Source organism: Oreochromis aureus, linkage group 7, assembly GCF_013358895.1.
Source record: "Oreochromis aureus strain Israel breed Guangdong linkage group 7, ZZ_aureus, whole genome shotgun sequence".
NCBI lineage: Eukaryota > Metazoa > Chordata > Actinopteri > Cichliformes > Cichlidae > Oreochromis > Oreochromis aureus.
The window spans coordinates 20,123,458-20,145,733 of record NC_052948.1 but is presented as its reverse complement, the minus strand read 5'-3'; the positions used below and the strand labels follow the sequence as shown (position 1 = coordinate 20,145,733).

Here is a 22,276-nt window from a genome sequence, read left to right as displayed (position 1 = left end):
CTGACAGTGCGTCTTAGTGATTCAATCCCATCAAAGCCATCAGTGCAGAAAACCATAAGAGTATATACATTATTAAAATATATAATTTATAAGATAGACACACTATTAAGCATTAGTAAGGTATTAGTAAGTGTTTCAGTTATCATTTATAAAACATTATTAAGCATTACTCCTCCTTTATAAAAAACTGATATAAATGTTTATTCTTGATTAATAGGTTTATATATCATGCATATATAATATATAACTGTGATCAAAGTATTTACATGTAGACTATTAAGTTTACATGCACTATTAAGATTAAGGTATGAACTCATTTTTTGTGAATTTATTAATAGAGAATTTTATAAAAACTTATTTGATTATTATTATTTTATTTAGTTATTTTTTAAAAATTCATAGTTAATTCAGGCAGTTACTGGTAGTCATTTAACCATTTTGTGTGACTTCATCTAAATTGATTATTATGTTTATCTTATAAAGCATTTATTAATGAAAATAAAGTAGCTCACAAAGTCTTGGTTATCTTCATGTAAAAGGTTAACATATGTGTTTAAGTTGAAATGTGTGGCTGATAAATCTGGATTAAACTGATAGTTAAAAGGTTAAGAGATAAAAAGACTTATGGGGTGTTAGTTCAGTTTATGTCTTCATAAAGAAAAAAAGGGAACACCCCAGTTATATTTTGGTCTTTGTTATATCTTTCAGTGTTGATTCAGTATTTTCTAATTACACTTTACATCTTCCATGGCATTACTTACAAATACCACTAGGTGGCGCATAGCGCTCAGGAGGAGCGTAACCCTCCCTGGGAGGCAAATTTGCAGAATAAATCCTGCAGTTGAATCGGAAACAAGTTCATGATCTGTGCCTCTTTATTTCAATACACAGCTGCGGGATCTAGGATCGGACCCCTCCCAGGCACCTGTCACACCAGGGGGGCAACATTCACAACAGAAAAATGACAGACAAATCAAAAAGAGATACAAAACATACCAATATTTATTGCCAGGTGTAAATGTCAACCCCCAGAGATTTGCAGAAGATTGCAATGTAAGTTGGAACAGTGTCTAAGATGGTAAGAGCGATTAAAGACAGAAAGAAAAGTTGGAGCTACAGGATATCTTACCTTTAAAATACTGAAGCTTCTTCATTTAGAATAAAATATGAATGAGATTATCACAAAAGTGAATGTTTCACAGAGCTTCACAAACAATTGTAAACACTATCAACAAAATGCCCATTATATTAAACCAGTAAGCAGGGAAATGTCTCTGGGATGTTTTTAATTTCTTTTGTTGATTCCTAAAGTTCAGCTTTCCTCAGGTCTGTAGTCTGTTACCGAGTTTCAGTAAGATAATTCAACACCCACTCAGGTTCAGGTCCAAAATGCTCCTGAATTAGTCAAAAAAGTAAGAGTGATGTTGTTCTTTTACACATGTAAAGTCAGCTAAAATAAACAAATTACAAAACACTTTGGAGCTGAATATAACTTTATAAATTACATAATAAGGAGGAGCAATACTTTATAAGTGATAAATAAAGCACTTACTAATCCTTTAATCCTTTATATTGTGTAATTATTATAAAGTGTTATCAAATGATGTTGCTTGAATGGAAGTTTGTGTATACACACTTTAGTCTTTCTCAGACCTTTTTTGTTACAAAGAGGGAGGCTTTGGGCCTCAGTTTTTTTTTTCTATTCTGTCTTGTTTCCAATCAAATACTCACCTGGTTTTTATTTCCTCTTCAACGAGTGGCTCATATATTTTTGACTTTGAGTTCTGAGCTGTATTTGTTTGAAAGCAGCACATGAAGCAGCTCAGCTAGTGGATAACTGCTTGTATACTGGTGAGTTTTTATTATATTTTAGTGTTAATACCATTTAACAAATTAACATCTCTGAATAACTTTGAAAACCTTTAACATCTTCTTGTTTATCTTTAAGCTCTGCATTTAAACAATGATGGCATGGCTCCAATTCTGTGTCCTTTTCCTGGTGGCTCCATTTGGGTATAGTCAGAATCCAGGTCCTCGTGGTCCCAAAGGAGACAGCGGACTTCCTGGACCAGCTGGTCCACGTGGAGTACCAGGACCACCAGGTCAAAAAGGTGAGCAATAATCCTACAAACCACAATACTACTGACCAGAAACTATTTATATTTTATCTAAACCTTGTTACAATTCTTTTGTATAGCCCAATTTTCATGATGTATCAACATAGGCTTATGCTACAAAGTATGAATGGCAGTGACACTGAATGAGCATTTTATGACATTAGAGAGTGGAGCTCAATATATTTATACTTCTATATGCACTATATACTTAGATATATGGTTAAATGTATTAAATGTGGTCTTTTTGTGGGCCTGACTTGAAGCTAAAATTCCCATTTGAGAGCTGATTAATTAATAATAACATTTCTGACTGCTTTTTAGCTCCATATACCAATTTTCCTAATTTGCTGAGAGAATTTTGCTCTTCAGGCTGCTAGTGAATGTCTGAACATATAGGGCCACAGCTGATACTTCTATACCTGCTTTAAAGGAGATACTGGATTTGATGGACCACCTGGCTTTCCTGGACTACCTGGAAGACCTGGTAATGTGGGACGACTTGGACTTCCTGGACCACCTGGACAAGCTGCAGACTGCAGAACAGGTGACAATCAGTTTTTACTAGTTTCATTAGTTATGAAATTCTATTTTTCATTTTCATTTCATTATCTCATCTAAGGGCAGCACAGTGGAACAGTGGGTAGCATGGTTTTCTCACAGTAAGAAAATCCTGAGTTCAATTCCACCATCAGGCTGGGGTCTTTCTGTTTTTCTACTTGTGTTTCAGTGGGGTTTTTTTCCCAGGTACTCTGGTTTCCTCCCAAAGTCAGAAGACATTCAGTTTGTGGAGTTACATTAATTGCCTGTGAGTGTGAATGGTTGTCTGTCTCTATTATTTTACCCCTACGGCAGACTGGCAAACTGTCCAGGGTGTACCCTGCCTCTCACCGTAATAAAGCTGGGATAGGGTCCAGCTCCCCCATGACCCTGAACCAAACAAGCGGAAGAGAATGGATGGATGGATGGATAAATGATATAAATTTAGTATAGGTTAAGCAAAACAACAACAAAAAAAGGATTGTTAGAGGATCTTACACTGCAAATACTCATGCATGTCAGGTCTATGCCATCAGCTCATGTGTTAATGAGTGTGTGTATTCCCCACTTGCACTGCGGTCAGTCAGTCTTTAATCTTCAAGCTTGGGTCCTCTACCGGAGGCCTAGTAGCTTGAGGGTCCTGTGCAGTATCTTTGCTGCTCCTCGGAGTGTGCTCTTCTGAACAGAGATCTTGGATATTGTTCCTTCTGATGCCACTCGCCCAGTTTGGGGGTCACTGCCCCGACTGCTCTGATTACCACGGGGAACAATGTTGCATTCACCCTCCAAATCTTGTCTTGCTCTTCTCTTAGCCCTTTGTATTTCTGAAGCTTCTGGTGTTCCTTCTTCCTGATGTTGCTATCACTTGCTATCACTCATGGATCTTTGTTGTCTTATCCTGCATAGTGGTTCTCACTAGTCCTTGATCTCCTTGCTTCCGCTTGAGCATAGAGTCTGTGCATGTTGGACTTGAGGTGAATTCCTCCATGCATGGTAAGGAGATTTCAATTCTTGATGTCAGTGGCTTCTATTTCCTCCTTTGGTCCTCTTTTAATACCAGCAGGGTATCTGATGAGCATCAGATTCCAGGGTACTTGTAACTATCCTCAGTGTCTGCTATGTTGCCTTCTGGTAGTACAGTCCCCTCAGTTCTGACTACTTCCCCCCCTTTATTAACGTCCAACTACACTTCTCCTGTCTGAATGACATTTCAGTGTCTTTGATGTAGATCCTAATGGTGTGGAACAGTGAATTGATGTTTAATTTGTGATAGCTTGATGTCATCCATGAAGCAGAGGTGGATAATGGCAAACAGACAGGGAAACACTGAGGGAACTGCCGGTAATAGAAACAAAGACTTAAACGCAAGAAGAGGATTAGCAAAAGTGAATCAATAAACACAAAGTAAAAAAGGAAAACCACATTATAAAACTAAGCCCAAACTAACCCAAATACTAAAATCAAGGAGTATGACAAATGAAAATCTACTGAGGCAAACAGTAAGTGTAGTAGGACTCCTATTAGGCATATCAATGGCAGTGATAGAAGCTGACTCTGACCATTGAATCGACTGACAGGAGCAAAAGTAAAAACAACCTCTGTTAAATGTAATTTATAAAAGATTTATAAAAATTACTTTTGGCACTTCAATGCATACACTACACACTCTGTTTATGCTGGGGTACCAGATCCTTAGTTTAGATCAATATTTAGTGTTTTGGAGTGTGAAAAGACACAGAAATGTGCTATTTTGGAAAGAGTGCATCTTAACCATAATTTTCCTTACTGGATTACTAAGTATCCATCACAAGAAATAATAATGATATTAAAAATACTACTACTACTACTAGTAGTAATTATTATTATTATTATTATTATATTTTAGTCAATACCAATTAAATAGTATTTTCCTGAAGTCATGAATGGAGACCATGTCTTCAGTCTAACAAAACAAGGTCTCTCAATTGTGGGATATTTGAGTCTTGAAATAGGTGGTGGGTTGAGCAACGAACAGACTAGAGATGTGTTTCTGGGATTTGTTAAAAAAGAATGATTAGAGAATTGAAGCTGAAAAGTCAAAAAACTAATGTTTATTTATTAAGAGTTTACATACACAAAGAAATGTTGGGCCCAAATGACTACAACTCTGATAATTTTATCTGTTTGATCCAGAGCTCTTTGGTTACATAGACCAGGACCTTCAAACCATTAGAGCCCTAAAGGAAACAATAACCAAGTTAGAGCTGGGTAAGTGTGCTTTTTAAATTTCAATGATGTTTTAGATATTTATTTAACATAATAATTTGAACTTTGAGCAATAAAGTTAAATGGAAGGATACATGGTGTGTAATGACTAGACGAAACCTTTTTTCTGCTGGTTTCTTTAAAGTAAAAGTAGTTTATTCCAATTTCTCTTTTTATGTGGCTTTCTTTTTCAGTTATAAACTATGATTTTGCCCAAGGAGTTGATGAAAAATATTTCGTGTCCAACAAGGAAAGAGGCTCTTTCTTCCAAGCTGTTGAGTTCTGCTCCCAGCGAGGATTAGAGCTGGCTTTGCCCCAGAGTGACAAAGAGAATCGCTTACTCACTGAAGTGTTTGAAAGCAGTCCTAAAACAGTCTGGATTAATGTCAGCAATAGAAAAGCAGAGGGAACTTTGGAGCTGATATGAAAACCGACCTCTGACCTTTACCAGCTGGGCAGAAGGGCAGCCAGACAAATCCATCCAGGATCCAGGCTGCACCACGCTGTCAGAAGACGGTGTTTGGAGAGTGACAAGTGAATGCTCTATGAATGCTTACATTGTTTGTCAGTTATAGAAATGCCTTTGATGACATGAAGTAAAGTATATCTCTTTGGATTCTGGTGTGGGAAAATCAAATGGAGTACAGATATGTAATCTAATGTATTACATATCTATCTGGTGCAATTTTCTTATTCCTATAAAACAGGTCAAGCTCAAAACCTTTATTTCAAATCTTTTATCACATTTTTAGGTAAGGTGAAAAATTCTTTCGAGACCTACAGTATTTAGCAACCATTCACCATACAGTAGCCATATTTATATTCATACAGCAGAGTGAGAAGTTGTGGAGGGCGTTCTGGTCCGGTGGCCCCAAGATCTCATCTCTGCTTTATTTGCATGACATCATCAAACAACAAACTGCTCTTTCTGCTTTGGCACACTATTAAGACACACCATTAAGCATTAGTAAGATATTAGTAAGTGTTTCAGTTATCATTTATAAAACATTATAAAGCATTACTCCTCCTGTATAAATACTGATATAAATGTTTATTCTTGATTAATAGGTTCATGTATAATGCATATGTAATATATAACTGTGATCAAAGTATTTACATGTATACTATTAAGTTTACATGCACTATTAAGATTAAGGTATGAGCTCATTTTTTGTGAATTTATTAATAGAGAATTTTATAAAAACCTATTTGATTATTATTTTATTTACTTATTTTATTTTTTTTAAGTCATAGTTAGTTCAAGCATTTACTGGTAGTCATTTAACCATTTTGTGTGACTTCATCTAAATTGATTATTATGTTTACCTTATAAAGCATTTATTAACGAAAATAAAGTAGCTCACAAAGTCTTGGTTATCTTCACAACAGAAAAATGACAGACAAATCAAAAAGAGATACAAGATACAGAAGATTGCAATGTAAGTTGGAACAGCGTCTAAGATGGTAAGAGGGGTTTAAGACAGAAAGAGAAGTTGGAGCTACAGGATATCTTACCTCTAACACCTTGTTAATCCTTTATATTGTGTAATTATTATAAAGTGTTATCAAATGATGTTGCTTGAATGGATGTTTGTGTATACACACTTTAGTCTTTCTCTGACCTTTTTTGTTTCTCTATTCTGTCTTGTTTCCAATCAAATACTCACCTGGTTTTTATTTCCTCTTCAACGAGTGGCTCATATATTTTTGACTTTGAGTTCTGAGCTGTATTTGTTTGAAAGCAGCACATGAAGCAGCTCAGCTAGTGGATAACTGCTTGTATACTGGTGAGTTTTTATTATATTTTAGTGTTAATACCATTTAACAAATTAACATCTCTGAATAACTTTGAAAACCTTTAACATCTTCTTGTTTATCTTTAAGCTCTGCATTTAAACAATGATGGCATGGCTCCAATTCTGTGTCCTTTTCCTGGTGGCTCCAATTGGGTACAGTCAGAATCCAGGTCCTCGTGGTCCCAAAGGAGACAGTGGACCTCCTGGACCAGCTGGTCCACCTGGAATACCAGGACCACCAGGTCAAAAAGGTGAGCAATAATCCTACAAACCACAATACTACTGACCAGATACTATTTATATTTTATCTAAACCTTGTTACAATTCTTTTGTATAGCCCAATAAGTTTTCATGATGTATAAACATAGGCTTATGCTACAAAGCAAGAATAGCAGTGACACTGAATGAGCATTTTATGACATTAGAGAGTGGAGGCTCAATATATTCATACTTCTATATACACTTTATACTTAGATATATGGTTAAGTGTATTAAATATGGTCTTTTTTTGGTGCTGACGTGAAGCTAAAATTCCCATTTGAGTAGTGATTAATTAATAACAAGGTATTTAACTGCTTTTTAGCTCCATATAACCAGTTTCCTAATGTTGTGAAAGAATTTTTCCTCTTTGGGCTGTGAGTGAATATCTGAACATATAGGGCTACACCTGATACTTCCATACCTGCTTTAAAGGAGATACTGGACTTATTGGACCACATGGAATTCCTGGACCACCTGGAGTAACCGGATTTATAGGACCACCTGGCTTTCCTGGACCATCTGGAAAAGATTCTGACTGCAGAACAGGTGAAAATTATTTTTTATTAGTTTCGTTAGTTATTAAGTTTTATTTTTCATTTTTGCACACAAGGGCAGCACCAACCACATTTTTTCCTATGAAACATTCCCATAGAAACATTCAGTTGCCTTAACCATTGTAACTTTCTTTCTTTCAGTCCAACCACTCATTGTATCTATCTGTTGTAAATGCCGTGTAGGGGGCTGTACTCCCATGATGTTTCCTCTTCTTGCTCCTCTTCTGCCTGAGATATTCACTAAGCACTAAGCACAAGCACATGTGGCCATGTTTTCGATGTACTCATGGATCTTTGTTGTCTTCTCCTGGACAGTGGTTCTCACTAGTCCGTGATCTCCTTGCTTCCGCTTGAGTATAGAGTCTCTGGGTGTTGGACTTGAGGTGAAACCAACACAAGTACTAAAATCAAGGACTATGCCAAAATCTATTGAGGCAAGGATGAGTGTAGTAGGACTTGTAGTAGGCATATCAATGGCAGTGATAGTAGCTGACTCTGACGATTGAATGGACTGACAGGAGCAAAAGTAAAAACAACGTCTGTTAAATTTGATGCAGAATTTTAAATGTAATTTATACAAATTACTTTTACCATTTTAATCAGTAGTGTTTATTAATATCAAATTTTTGTTTTATATAGTGTCACTACTCACAGCAATCCTCTTGGCACTTCACTGCATACACTATATTACTTTGTTTATGCTGGGGTACCTGATCCTTGGTTTAGAACAATATTTAGTGTAATGTGTTTTGGAGTGTGAAAGACACAGAAATGTGGTATTTGGGAAAAAGTGCATTTTAGCTATAATTTTCATTGATTACTAGTGCTGTCAGCGTTAATCTCGTTAAAATGACGTTCACGCCAAAACTGCATTAACTTGGCAAATCTCCGTTAGTGAGTTAGCGCAGATCGCCCCGTGCGAGGGGCTGATGGCGCTAACGCGTTAATGAGCTAACCGCGCTAACGCGTTGACGCCGTGCATGATTAGAGATTTGAAGCTCAAAAGAGAAAAACTAGCTTTTATTTAATAACAGTTTGCAATTTTAAACATAGGGGAGACCGGGGATAGTTGTAACATTTTTGACATTTCTGCCTGTAAATTGGAGCTCTTTTAAGGTAGTGGATTGAAAATTTAATGCAAAATATTTACATGTCTCGGCTATTAAATAGTGCAGCTATTTTCTCTGCAGCACAATTACCCATTGCATGGTATGGTCTGAAACACAAAGAGTGAAATGTTACAATTAACCCCATAGTCTGGGTTAGTTGTAACATATCCTGGGGTGAAATGTAACACAATGAAATAAGGGTACTGACAAAACATTAACATGTAATCTTTTTTATTCAACACATGAATGCACATAGAGCCATTTATGTAGCTATGTGTGTGTGTGACAGAATGCAGAACTCTAGCTTTTGAACATATTCCAACCCCCCAAAAAATACAAATTATGGAATTTTCTGCAACTGAATATTTCATTAATTTTGGTTGGTCTTCCTTGAGTTTGGCCTCATTGGCTCAGTGGGCATTATAACCTACAACTCTTGCACCAACTTTTGAACATAACAATGAAGCTGAAAAAATGTAGTTGTGCATCAGCATCGCAATTCCATTACTTTTTATCATGGCTTACCTTGGTGTGGTTTGCAAAGTGCTTCAGCAGAGGCGGAGGCAGACATTTGAAACACCCGGGGCTTAGCCCTAAAGGGTAGTATGCATGTGGGATTTTTTTGGGGGGTTGAAACAACGACTGAAAGATTATTAGGCTCTGTTTTGAGTTTTGTTCAAAAAAGAATGACTTCATATAGGGAAAAATATATATCACATCTGCAGGACACCTTATACTAGTTTTTTTTAATTAAGGAGCAAGGCAGAACAAAGTCGGGGCTGTATCAAGACACGCGGACTAAACCCCAATTCAACCAGACCCAGAACTGATCCTGAATTAAAACAGGACTACAACAGTTCAAAATCAGGACTACTTAGGATTTAACCAAGACAGAACCAGAATCAGAACTAGATGATAGTAGCACTAAAAATCATCATAGACCTGCACTACACTTATTTTTTAATTCTACCAAAGTACACTATTTAGATTCAGAAAAGTTTATATAATTATTTAGCCTTGTTGTGCAAACAAGCCTGCATAACTTAATAAATACAGAATTTGAAAAATAACAAACCTAAAAAGAAACACTAGGTACGAGATACATGAGTACCTATGATACGGTGATACTTCTGGCAAACAACCATTGGACTAACATGTCTGTCTCACCTGCACTTGTTCCATCTCTGTTCCTCTCTCTCCCTCTCTGTGCTGACAATCATCAAATATACAGTGGAAACCAGATATTTACATACTCTTCAGATCAAAACACAAACACTTTTTTAATTGTAACATCAAATCAGACTAAATGTTTATTTTTTTTAGGTTGATAAATATAAAAAATATGTTTGTTAACTTTAAGAGTAAAGAGAGAAATTGTCTATTTCTTAATTGTAAATGGCACCAAATTGTATTCAAAATTGAGCCACACTTATGGAGCTCCACAGTTCTTTTCCTGGTGTATTGGTTGACAGGCATATAAGGCAAAACACAGGCTCTGTGTTTTGCCTTATATGCATACACAGGTGTGCCACCAATTTACTCACATGGACTCTACTAACCTATCAGAAGCTTCTTAAGCTCAGAATGGAATCGTCTGGAATTTTCTTATTAATTGTAAATGGCCTCGCTAGAAGTCTGACTAGCTATCCAAACAGCTAAACATGAACCCAGGAACTCCAGACAATAGATGAGATCTTATGAAGTTTACTGGTTCTTTCATTTTGTGAAAAGACAATGCTTTAACAAACACCCAAAGGAAGGACATGAATGTGGAGCGGCCATCTTGAAACAGCATAGCAAGAAAACATCCACTTCCAGTCTAACTCTTCTTCTACTGTCATAAAATATCAACTTAAAGGGGCCACAGAGTGGCACATTTTACTAACATCTGAAACATGAAATTAACTAAGCAGTAACATAACATTAATTAACAATAAACTTAGTGTATATGTACTCCTAAATTTGATGAAAGTGATAAAAAAAATAGACAGCTCTGTCTCTCTTTATTCTGACATTTAACTAATTCAAAAGATATTTCAATATTTATTTATCCGAAACAAAACAAGTTTACTCTAAATTGATGTTGTACAGTACAGTAAAAAAAATGTTCTTGTGTTTTCCATAAAGTGTATGTAAATATCTGGTTTAAACTGTGAATATACTGCTGTGTATTGAAATTCCTCGTTTTGCATAGAAATATACTGAACAACATACAAATCATAATATATAAAATAACATCTACCAGAGTTTTTTCTTTGAAAGAAGCCCCTTATGTCCATTCTTGTATATCAGTACATTACTGAAACAGATTTATTTAGCCGTGGAGGGTAACAACTGAAAATATGAAATAAACACACATGTAAGCTAAGACTCTCTAAAGAAACAGCATTGTTGTTGTTCGGCTTTTCATTTCGCCATTTGTTGATTCACTTGAAGAGCAAGTAACGTAATATGGGTCAAGTGATCAGTTTGACATCAATCTTTCGTGATACACCGTCATATTTACATCATTTGTACAGTACAAATGATTTGCTTTGGTACCTGGTCAAACTTCAGTTCTCCTCTGTCTGCCTGGCTCCGTTTCTCCAACAGCGCACTGGAGGCAGCAGCTGCCCCGCCCCCTCGCTCAGTCGCTTAGTGCCTGAGCTCGGATCATACCAATATTAGGGGGGGGATTTACGCACAGTCGTAAATTCCCACAGTGTGCACTATGTGCTTCGGATATTGTGTGTAGTTTTTGTTTTATACAGTTGTCAGTCAGGCATCTAACTATGAAAAAATTACACTCCAAAAGACCCCGGGCTTCTGAAAAAACAACCCGGGCTTAAGCCCAGTAAGCCACCTCCCCGCTCCGCCACTGTGCTTCAGAAAGATGAGGAAATCTGTTTCTTGCACCCATCCTGATTTATTTCCACTACCAATACTTCCTACTGGTCCATCTCTGACACAGTGGTCTGCATAATGTATGTGTGGGAACACAAACAGTGGAGGAATTGTGTTGCCAATGGCATTAACCGCATATACAAAGGTGACCAGTGAACCTCTCTCTGCTGATATTGTTGCCCCAACTTGTTTAATATAGTCTGGTAAATTGTAACATCTGCATTATTGTTACAACCAGTGTTGGGACTAACGCGTTATTAAGTAACGCGTTACAGTAACTACGTTATTATTGTGGTAACGAGCACGGTAACTAGTTATTATGCCAAAACCAGGAACGCGTTACTCGTTACTGGGAGTTAGATAGGCTCGTTACTCGTTACTTCGTGTGGTGGATATCGCGGAGCTTCCACAGATTCAATAACATTAGCAAGTGGTGGAGGCCAGCAGGTGGATGAGAGAAAATGGAGGCAAGAGGAGAGACCCGAAGCGGCCGCCGGTCCGAGTGTCAGGTGAACTGAACTTCAAGTAAGAAGTTATGACCTGCAGTCTATCTGGGTCAGATATAAACCAAGTTTAGGTGGAGTTTATTTTCGTTGTGCTGACTTTTTCGTACTGCGTACTAGCTAGCATGACGGAGTTTCTATACAGCTGGGTGGGTGCTATGTTAGTGATGTTGAACTTTATTTTGTTCATACGGTTAATTATTAGAGTTGCCAACCATGCCCTAAAAAATGGAATCGTCTCGTATTCAGAGAAAACATTATGCGTTTCGTATTGAGGTGAAAAGGAACAGTTTGTCCCGGACTTCAGCTACAATGAAAAAGACACAAAGCTGGAGTTATTCTGTGTTTACGCTGTCAGCTGCCTCTTCTTCTCTCATTCTCTCCCCCTCCCTATCCTGTTTCTACTTCAATCATGAAACTGATCAATGATCAGCTGATCAGCTTTTCTCTCTTGTTTGTTTATCGCCCACTTTGCGCCAGAAAGAGGAAACCAGCGGATGTCGCGTTAAACAAGAGCAGCACGTTTAATCTTTTTTTTTCTCATCAACAATTTTTATTTATTTCATTTTAAACTTCAATAACAGCTCTTATGAATAACTACATAAATAAATAGTTTAAAGAAAAAAACAAACAAACAAACAAACATAAACAAAACAACAACCAAAAAACAACAACAAAAAACAAACAAAAACAAAGGAAAGTTATCCTATTCTTTCTTCGCACACCAATCCCCACACCACCACTCTGTCATTACTCCTCTGTTCTTCAAGTTACAGAAAGCCAGCTTGTAAAGGGAGACCAAATACAATCATATTGATGCAATTTGTCTAATAAACCACAAGTCACTTTTTCGTAAGACGCCAACTCAGCCATTGTCTTTAGCCACTCTTCATAGGGAGGGGGGTTCTTTTTCCGCCATTGTCTTAGCAGGACCCGTTTGGCCGTAGTAAGAGCCAGAATAATCCATCTTTTTGTATAACTGGAAAAATCTCGATCAGAAAGTTCTGTGGTTATACCAAGTATGGACAGTTTGGGTGAGATACCAAATCTCCTTTTTAAAACACTGAAAATTACCTCCATTATATTTTCCCACCAATCCCGAAGTGCCGAACAGCTCCATAAAATATGTAAAATCGAAGCATTTTGACCATCACATCTCCAACATTCGTCCGTAGGGGCCAGGTTCCATTTATACAATTGTTGCGGTGTTCGATACCACCTATGGATTATCTTAAGTTGAATAAATCTACTGCCTGTTTCTTTATACATAGTATTAACATTTAGAAAACATGAATCCCATTCAACTGAAGATATGTCCAATGCCATATCCTGGGCCCAGTAGCCCTTAACTTTCAGGAGAGGGTCAGCTGACCGTTCTTGCAATAAGTGATAGATCTTAGAGGTAATGCCTTTACCCAAGGGTGATCTTGAGAGCAGGACTTCCACAGGGCTGCCCACAGGACAACTCAAGGGGGTTCCCAGCCACTTCGATAATGAACTATGTATTTGGACATATCTCCAGAATTGATTATGCTTCAACTTATATAACTCCACAATTTTATCAAAGCTTAAAAAACATTTAGTCCCACAGTCAAATAAATCTGATACATTAAGGATGCCTGCTTTACGCCACTGTAACCAGTCAACCGATGTCCCTCCAATTAAAATTCTTTTATTCCCCCATAAGGTTGCCGAAGGTGATTTAATAAAGTCCCAGCGACCTGCCCTATGTAATTTACACCACAATGTCTTCGCATTTGCAATTATAGGATGGGTAGTTTTATGACTGGTATCAAACAGCTCCCTCCAAGGAGAAATACCGCCATTAACTTCCGTCTCTATATGGGACCAAATGGGTTTAACTGGTGCAGTAGGTAACCAAGCTCTAAGTTGTTTCATGTTCATCACCCAATAATACCATTGGAAATTAGGCAATGAAAAACCTCCTTGTTTTGCACTTGCTTGAAGTTTCTTAATACTTAAACGATGCGGTGAGCTACCCCAAAGAAACTGCCGGATCAAAAAGTCTAGATCTTTAAAATACTTGTCTGGAATATGTAATGGAATATTAGATAAAATATAAAAGATCATGGGTGTAGTCATCATCTTAATACAACTAATTTTACCCCATATTGTAAGACGCACTCTGGACCATCTACCAAATTCCATTTTTATTCTTTCAAACATTGGCTCCATATTTGCTCGAACCATCTTGGTGTAATCTGAGGTAATTTGTATCCCCAAATACCTCAAACCATTCACGGACCACCGAAACTCCCACTGTTTAAATAAAGTATGGGGGCAGTGTCCTGACATAGGCATTGCCTCTGATTTATCCCAGTTGACGCGATACCCTGAAAGCAGCGTAAACCTTTCTATACATTCTAATAGGGCTGGAATTGACTTCCCAGGCTGGGTCATAAGTAACAACATATCATCTGCATATAATAGAAGCTTATGTTGACTATTACCGATCGAAATTCCAAATATATTTACATTATTTCTCAGTTTTTGTGCCAGAGGCTCTATAGCAATTACAAAAAGACCGGGGCTAAGGTGACAACCCTGTCTTGTGGATCTCTGTAAAAGGAATAGATCTGATATAAGTCCATTCGTTAATACTTGTGCTGAAGGCGAATCATATAATAGCTTTATCCACCTAATAAATTTATCACCAAAACCAAACTTTTCTAATGTCTTAAACAGATAATCCCACTCAACACAATCAAAAGCTTTAGCAGCATCCAGCGATAGGGCCACTGTTGGATATACTGAATCATATACATAATTTTGCAAATTAACCAACCGCCTAATATTATCTGAACCATAGCGGTTTGGAACAAAACCAGATTGGTCTGCATGAATTATTTTCGCTATTACTACTTTTAATCGACCCGCTAAGACCTTTGCCAAGATTTTTTGGTCAGAATTCAGCAAAGATATAGGGCGGTAACCACTTGGGTCTAAAGGGTCTTTCCCAGTTTTAAGAATAAATGTTATAAGTCCAGAGTACATTGACTGAGGTAATGATCCTACTTTGAACGCCTCATTATAAACATCGAGCAACAAGGGACTTAACATATCCTCAAATGCTCTATAAAAATCCAATGGTAACCCATCTAATCCTGGAGCTTTATTAAGTGGCATACTGTTAATTGCACGGGTAATCTCCTCCACTGTAATTGGAGCATCTATAATCTGCTGGTCAGTAGTAGAAAGCTGTGGCAGGTTTAAATCAGTAAAGAATGCTTCGAATTTCTGTTCATCTAAACTACCTTGTGTAGAATAAAGATTATTGTAAAAGGCCCTGAATCCATCATTTATATGTCTAATAGAAGTTGAAATAACCCCATCTGATTGTCGTATGCCTGGGATATGGTTCATACTGTCTTTCTGTTTAAGACGGTATGCTAATAAACGACTCTGCTTTTCTCCTATTTCCCAATATGCTTGATTAATGCAAAATAAAGCGTATTCTGCCTTTCTGTTGTACAGTACATTCAACTTATATTTAACTTTAACAATTTTATTCAACGTAACTCTATCTTTTGTATGGGAATGTACTGCCTCAAGTGCCTTTAATTTGGCTTCTAACGTAATGATATTCTTGTTAGCTGCCTTCTTTTTAAAGGAAGCGTAAGAAATTATCCTCCCCCTTAAGTATGCCTTCATAGCATCCCACCAAGTAGCCAATGTAGTGTCCTCTCGATTATTTGTCTGTTTGTAAAATTGTATTTCATCTCTTATCAATTTAATAAAACCAGAGTCTTTAATTAAGGACACATTTAAACGCCATCTGCGGCTTTGAGGAATCTGTAAGATATTTCCAAGACATAGAAAAATTGGCGCATGGTCCGAGATTACTATATTACCAATACTTGAATCTACAGAGTTATTCACTAAGGCTTCAGAAATAAGAAAATAATCGATCCTAGTATAAACATTATGAGGCGGAGAGTAAAAGGAATATTCCCTGCCTTCTGGATGCATTGTCCGCCAAATATCATTCAGACCTAAATCTGAGGTCATCTGCCTTATGGCAACTACAGATTTACTCTCTGTGCCTCTCCTAGGAAGTGATCTATCTAGGTCTTGATCGAGTATTTGATTAAAATCTCCTCCTACCACTATTTGTGCTCCTTCTAATTCCAAAAGATGCTGTGACAAGTTATGAAAAAAGGCGGGTATGTCCGCATTAGGTGCATAAATATTACATAAAATTATTGGTGTGTCCAGTAGTTGTCCATAAACCAATACAAATCTTCCTTCCTTATCTGTTATTACTTTTGTTTCAGTAAAGCTAACTGCTTTATGAATCAGAGCCGACACTCCCCTACTTTTACCAGTTCCAGGACTGGAAAAGACTTTACCCACCCAAGAACGTTTAAGTTTTAAGGCTTCTGATTTGCACAGGTGCTTTTCTTGAATAAAAGCTATATCAACTCTTGATAACTTTAAATATGTTAATATTTTCTTCCTCTTAATCCCGTTATTCAACCCCTTAACATTCCAGCTGGCTATTTTGAAATCTGTCTGTCTATCCATGTTACAATGTGGAATTCCATATAATACTCCAGTTCATAAATATATCCATTGTAGAGGGTGGTTTTGTGTGAAGATAAACCAATTTATAAATACAAGGATTCAAAATAAATAGAAACAAACTGAAAACAGCTCCAGCAAAACTCCAGCCAGAAAAAAGGAAAAAAACGAAAAGCAAGATTAATTCTTGCTAACTCTGGAAAACCCAGGGTTGGTGGTCACCGGTGCCCGACTAGCAACCCAGCACATAACTAGTAGTTTATAGGGATATTTAAATTAGTCGAGTAAAAAGGAAAAAAAGAAAAAAAAAGAAAATCCCTGCACCAAACCCATCTAACAACACGTTAAACACACTTACATATGGTAAAGTACTTCACCATCTCCGATTACAAAGCAAAACAAAGAAACAAAAAACGCAGAAAGTGTCACTTATCTGGGAACATATTCTTAATAAATTTTGCAGCCTCCTCCGGTGAAGAAAATCTGTGCCTTGCTCCATTGCGTTTTATTTCTAGAGTGGCGGGAAAGAGCAGCGAGTATTCCACTCCTTTTTCTCTCAACTCCAACTTGATATGTTTGAAAGACATGCGCCGGTCCATGGTTCGTCGGGAGTAGTGATGGTAAATTTGATTCTTTTTACTGAATCGAGTTTTAATGAGTCACTCACCAAAGTGAATCGGGTTTTTTGAGTCATTTGAGTCACTGAGTCAGTTGACCAGAGAGTGCCAAAAATGTACATTTTCACTCAAACTTAATTTGTTTCTCTTTTAATGTAAATCCTACTGCTAAGATGAGTGATTCTTAAAGAAAACAACTATTTTATATAGCAAAAAGAGCAAAAAAGAATTTCTAAAGGGAATATTTATTTTGTTTATTTTTATTTTATTAGTATTGTCCTTACATGTGTCAAATATATATTTTCTCATCTAAATGTCCACTGAGCTGTGAGCCAGGGGGCGGTAGTGCGCCTTAACATTGGTTGCCAACCAAGAAGAAGAAGAAGTAGCTGCGAGCCAGGAGGGAGGGGGTGAGTGAGTGAGTGAGTGATTCGTTCGCTCTATGATTCAGCACAGGAGGGAGGGGGTTAGCGAGTCATGAGTGATTCGCGCGCTTTATGATTCAGCACAGGAGGGAGGGGGTGAGCGAGTCATGAGTGATTCGCGCGCTTTATGATTCAGCACAGGAGGGAGGGGGTTAGTGAGTCCTGAGTGATTTGCTTACACTACGATTCAGCACAGGAGGGAGGGGGTTAGTGAGTCCTGAGTGATTTGCTTACGCTACGATTCAGCACAGGAGGGAGAGGGTTAGTGAGTCCTGAGTGATTTGCTTCCCCTACGATTCAGCGCAGGAAGGGAGGGGGTGAGTAGCTCAAATGTGCTGTTAGCATGTTAGCAGAGCGATGCTACTGTGAACCGAGGAGCTATTGTCTTGATGTGAGCTTCTACTCAGGGTTTTTTCTTCCAGTTCAGAGCAGAAATGTTTTTGTTAAGATACTGGATGTTGTGTTTTTCTTCACAATTTGAATTATAAGCTAGATATATTTCTACTAATGAAATTAGTTTGCTAACAGCAACAGGGATGAGTCAGTGAGTCAGTTGCGCTTGTGAATCATGATTCACGAGTCAGTAAAGTGATTCTCGAGTATTGAACGATTCGTTCATGATTCGCGCATCACTAGTCGGGAGTAATCCGGGAAAAACATTATCTTCGTCCCACGCCATAGAATCTGGCCTTTCTCTCTGGCCGCCCGAAGGATGTCTTCCTTATCCCGGTAACGGAGTAAGTTAACCATAACAGGCCGCGGTCGTTCTCCCTCTCTCCTACTCCGTTTCGAAGGAACACGATGTGCTCGCTGTATTTCTAACGTACGGGGCTCCAGAGTTAAATCCAACATTATGGGGATCTCCCGCTGTAAGAACTTGATCATATCCTCTCCTTCTATTAACTCGGGTATACCAATTATCCTGATATTACAGCGCCGTCCTCTGTTGTCCAGATCTTCAATATGGTTCCGTAAGTTCTCAATTTCTTCTTGAATAGTGGGTAATTGTTGCTCTGACGCACGGGTTGCCTCCTCAAGAGTTGCAACCCGACTTTCCACTTCTTCCATGCGGGCACTCAACGCATTAATTTTACCTTCGATCTCCTGAACAGTCGTTTTTATCTGTTTCGTGTCTTTTTCAATATTATTTGTCGATGTCCGAATGATTCTTAACTCAGCAACCAACTCGTTTAATGTTAATTCTCCTCCCGAGGCTACACACGTCGCAACGGCTGGGTCTTCCTGAGGCCTGCTGACGTAGGCATCCATTTTCTTAGTAGTTTTAGCTTGTTGTTCAGGCGGAGGGTCTTTAGCACGCTGCGCCCTTCTAGTTTGCCGTTTCCGCATTAGTTCACGAAGGCTAGTTATTTAAAGGCATTTCACATACATGTGCCAGTACACAGTGTTCCAAAAAACACGGTGCATACTATTACTATAACTATTTTCAGTGTGCAAGTTGCAGAGCAACTCTTTTCAGGCTGCCATCTTGTCGGGAACCACAGCGCCACCTTGTCAGTGACTAGCACGTTTAATCTTGATCAGCTGTTGTTAGAATTTATTTAATATTAATTTCTAGTATCAGCTGATGTTTGCTGGAGCCACAGCTGTGAAAGCTGCTGGTATGATGTCGGTGTGGTTATCTGGTGAGAGGGAAACATGAAGATGAAACCAGGAGATGTCCTTACTGAATCATCAGAGCTGAACAGGTGATGGAGAAACAGGTTTACCTTTTAGGTCACATGAATGAGTTGAAGTTATGAACTGTTTCTGAGAGACAAATAACATCAGGATCCTTTTCTATGTAGCTGACAGCTGGTAACTGTGCAGGGGCGGATCTAGCAAAGTGATGCCAGGGGGCCAGGTAGGGCATTAACAGGGAAAGGGGGGCACAAAGAAATACTTTTCATTCTTATTCTCATTTAAAATGTCTCGCTTTTAATAAATAATTATCTGAGTCTTACAAAAAACAATTGATAGATTGATACATATATACCATCAAGACAGTGTACATCACTGTCACAACAGTGTTTGTTTTCATTCAAAGGCTTTATGATTTTTCCTATAATGGTGGGCCGGTCTCTAGTCAAAATGCCCGGGACGATTTTTTTGTCCCAGTCCAGCCCTGTATGCAGCTCAACTGCAGTCTGGTGTTACCTACATCTTCCTATTCAGAAGGCAGAATTTCTGAGTTCTGAGTACAATCAAAAGCACCACGACTGCAGTTTTTGTGTTGGATGTAAAAAGCGCACATGACGCTGTGACGTAGGCTAGAATCATGGTGGCAGTCGACGATGGTCCAGGTGTGGGATTTCTCTCGTGGAAGTATGCACATTATTTTTTCCTTTCTATTGGTAGGTGGCACAGTGCACTTGTGGCAAGTAAGCAAGCTAGAAGACTGGCAGTCTGGCTGGGTATCCAGTTACGGAAGCAACACATTAACAAGAGAATTCTGAGTAAAACCAAAGTTACTTTCCCTAGTAACTAGTTACTTTTAAAGTAACGAGTAACTTGAAGTAACTGAGTTACTTTTGATGGAAGTAACTAGTAATGTAACTAAGTTACTAATTTAAAGTAACTTACCCAACACTGGTTACAACTAACCCAGACTGTTGCTGTTACAACTGACCCAGACTCCTATAGCCATGAACTAGTTAACATTACAGCCAACGGTTAAAACATTACACTAAAGACCTACACAGAATATATCCCCATAGACATACAAATAACATAATTTAAGTTTGATGAGTTTAACTGCAAAGCAGATAATGCTATGAGAAATTGAAATAAAGTAGAAAAACTTACTTTTGGCATACAAATTACTTTTTTTCGTGTTAAATTCTCTGTGTTTGACAAAATGTGCTGATTTTTCACATGTGATAGCAGAACTGAATTGGGCATGCACAGGATGAATCACATCATTTGAAACTTAGCCCTGATTGGAGAAATTGGAAGTGTTACAACTGACCCACGTTACAACTATCCCTGGTCTCCCCTACACAAAGAAATGTTGGTCCCAAATGACTACAACACTGATAATTTTATCTGTTTTATCTAGAGCTCTTTGGTTACATAGACCAGGACCTTCAAACCATTAGAGGCCTAAAGGAAACAATAACCAAGTTAGAGCTGGGTAAGTGTCATCAACAGCAACTAGACATAGCTTTTACAGTAACTACCTCATTAATAACTCTGGGGGGTTTCCTTGTTTGCTTTTAAAATTTCAATTATGTTTTAGATATTTATTTAACATAATAATTTGAGCTTTGATCAATAAAGTTAAATGGAAGGATACATGGTGTGTAATGACTAGACAAAACCTTTTTTCTGCTGGTTTCTTTAAAATAAAAGTAGTTCATTCCAATTTCTCTTTCTATGCTGCTTTCTTTTTCAGTTATAAACTACGATTTTGCCCGAGGAGTTGATGAAAAATATTTCGTGTCCAACAAGGAAAGAGGCTCTTTCTTCCAAGCTGTTGAGTTCTGCTCCCAGCGAGGATTAGAGCTGGCTTTGCCCCAGAGTGACAAAGAGAATCGCTTACTCACTTAAGTGTTTGAAAGCAGTCCTAAAACAGTCTGGATTAATGTCAGCAATAGAAAAGCAGAGGGAAACTTTGGAGCTGATATGAAAAACCGACCTCTGACCTTTACCAGCTGGGCAGAAGGGCAGCCAGACAAATCCATCCAGGATCCAGGCTGCACCACGCTGTCAGAAGACGGTGTTTGGAGAGTGACAAGTGAATGCTTACATTGTTTGTCAGTTATAGAAATGCCTTTGATGACATGAAGTAAAGTATATCTCTTTGGATTCTGGTGTGGGAAAATCAAATGGAGTACAAATATGTAATCTAATGTATTACATATCAATCTGGTGCAATTTTCTTATTCCTATAAAACAGGTCAAAAGATTCTTTCAAATCTTTTATTACATTTTTAGGTAAAATGAAAAATTCTTTCGAGACTGTCAAGAGGAGAAATATTTTACTGGATGGTGACAGGAAGCGCCTGGGGTCGAGCCGAAGACAATGTTCTTTTTTAAAACTGTGTTCAAAGTTAACTGAACGTTTGTGGTTTTGGAGTGACTATGCTTTGTTTGAGTCGGCCTGGCAACAGGCAGACTGCCAACCCTATAAAGTCTTTGTTCTGACTATTGTAAGATAGTTCAACGCTGAATCCGCGCAGTGTTTTGGACTCCGCATGTGTGTACATTAAAATGTCGTCTAATTGCACCAGGCCGGATCAGTGGTTATTTTTGGATTCCTCCTCAATATCTGAACCTTAACAAGACCTACAGTATTTAGCAGCCATTCACCATACAGTAGCCATATTTATATTCATACAGCAGAGTGAGAAGTCGTGGAGGGCGTTCTGGTCCGGTGGCCCCAAGATCTCATCTCTGCTTTATTTGCATGAGTTGATCAAACAACAAGCTTGTCAGTGAGTGTGACATAGCTGGAATGAGAATTAGCAGCTCAAAGTCTGAGGATAGTCTGTGGCTTGTTTTCAGATTCAAATGTATTCAATTCAATTCAATTTTATTTATATAGCGCCAAATCACAACAAAAGTCGCCTCAAGGCGCTTTATATTGCACAGTAGATCGCACAATAATAAATACAGAGAAAAACCCAACAATCATATGACCCCCTATGAGCAAGCACTTTGGCGACAGTGGGAAGGAAAAACTCCCTTTT

At 38.0% G+C, this 22,276-nt stretch overlaps 2 protein-coding genes and 1 long non-coding RNA gene across 4 annotated transcripts; 2 read left to right on the top strand and 1 right to left on the bottom strand.

The window, feature by feature from the left end:
* Positions 1-1,714: 1,714 nt before the first annotated feature.
* LOC116313446 (pulmonary surfactant-associated protein D-like) lies at positions 1,715-5,325 on the top strand. The gene is made up of 5 exons (XM_039614250.1): positions 1,715-1,851; positions 1,949-2,111; positions 2,548-2,661; positions 4,827-4,901; positions 5,093-5,325. Exons 2-5 carry the CDS (start codon positions 1,964-1,966, stop codon positions 5,323-5,325), a joined length of 570 nt encoding a protein of 189 aa, XP_039470184.1. The 5' UTR covers positions 1,715-1,851; positions 1,949-1,963.
* A 1,239-nt stretch (positions 5,326-6,564) lies between these two features.
* On the top strand, positions 6,565-22,176 carry LOC120440947 (pulmonary surfactant-associated protein A-like). Of its 2 annotated transcripts, XM_039614489.1 has the most exons (5): positions 6,565-6,685; positions 6,783-6,945; positions 7,388-7,501; positions 20,644-20,718; positions 20,980-22,176. In XM_039614489.1, the coding sequence occupies exons 2-5, from the start codon at positions 6,798-6,800 to the stop codon at positions 21,132-21,134; spliced, it is 492 nt and encodes a 163-aa protein (XP_039470423.1). In that variant the 5' UTR covers positions 6,565-6,685; positions 6,783-6,797; the 3' UTR covers positions 21,135-22,176. The 2 variants fall into 2 exon arrangements, with proteins under 2 accessions (XP_039470423.1, XP_039470422.1); XM_039614488.1 differs by lacking the exon at positions 6,565-6,685 and having other exon boundaries at positions 6,772-6,945.
* Positions 6,785-11,279, bottom strand: LOC120440948. The gene is made up of 3 exons (XR_005613652.1): positions 11,160-11,279; positions 7,377-7,490; positions 6,785-6,915 (listed from the first exon to the last, which is right to left on the bottom strand). It is a non-coding gene; the product is annotated as an uncharacterized LOC120440948 (long non-coding RNA).
* Positions 22,177-22,276: the final 100 nt, after the last annotated feature.

Bases quoted from the DNA above. Each gene is read 5' to 3' on its own strand.
- LOC116313446 (XM_039614250.1), top strand. From the start codon at position 1,964: ATGATGGCATGGCTCCAATTCTGTGTCCTTTTCCTGGTGGCTCCATTT. The intron at 2,662-4,826 runs GTGACAATCAGT...TGTTTGATCCAG, and splicing joins AGCTGCAGACTGCAGAACAG to AGCTCTTTGGTTACATAGAC. The intron at 4,902-5,092 runs GTAAGTGTGCTT...TTTCTTTTTCAG, and splicing joins AATAACCAAGTTAGAGCTGG to TTATAAACTATGATTTTGCC.
- LOC120440947 (XM_039614489.1), top strand. From the start codon at position 6,798: ATGATGGCATGGCTCCAATTCTGTGTCCTTTTCCTGGTGGCTCCAATT. The intron at 6,946-7,387 runs GTGAGCAATAAT...CCTGCTTTAAAG, and splicing joins AGGACCACCAGGTCAAAAAG to GAGATACTGGACTTATTGGA. The intron at 20,719-20,979 runs GTAAGTGTCATC...TTTCTTTTTCAG, and splicing joins AATAACCAAGTTAGAGCTGG to TTATAAACTACGATTTTGCC.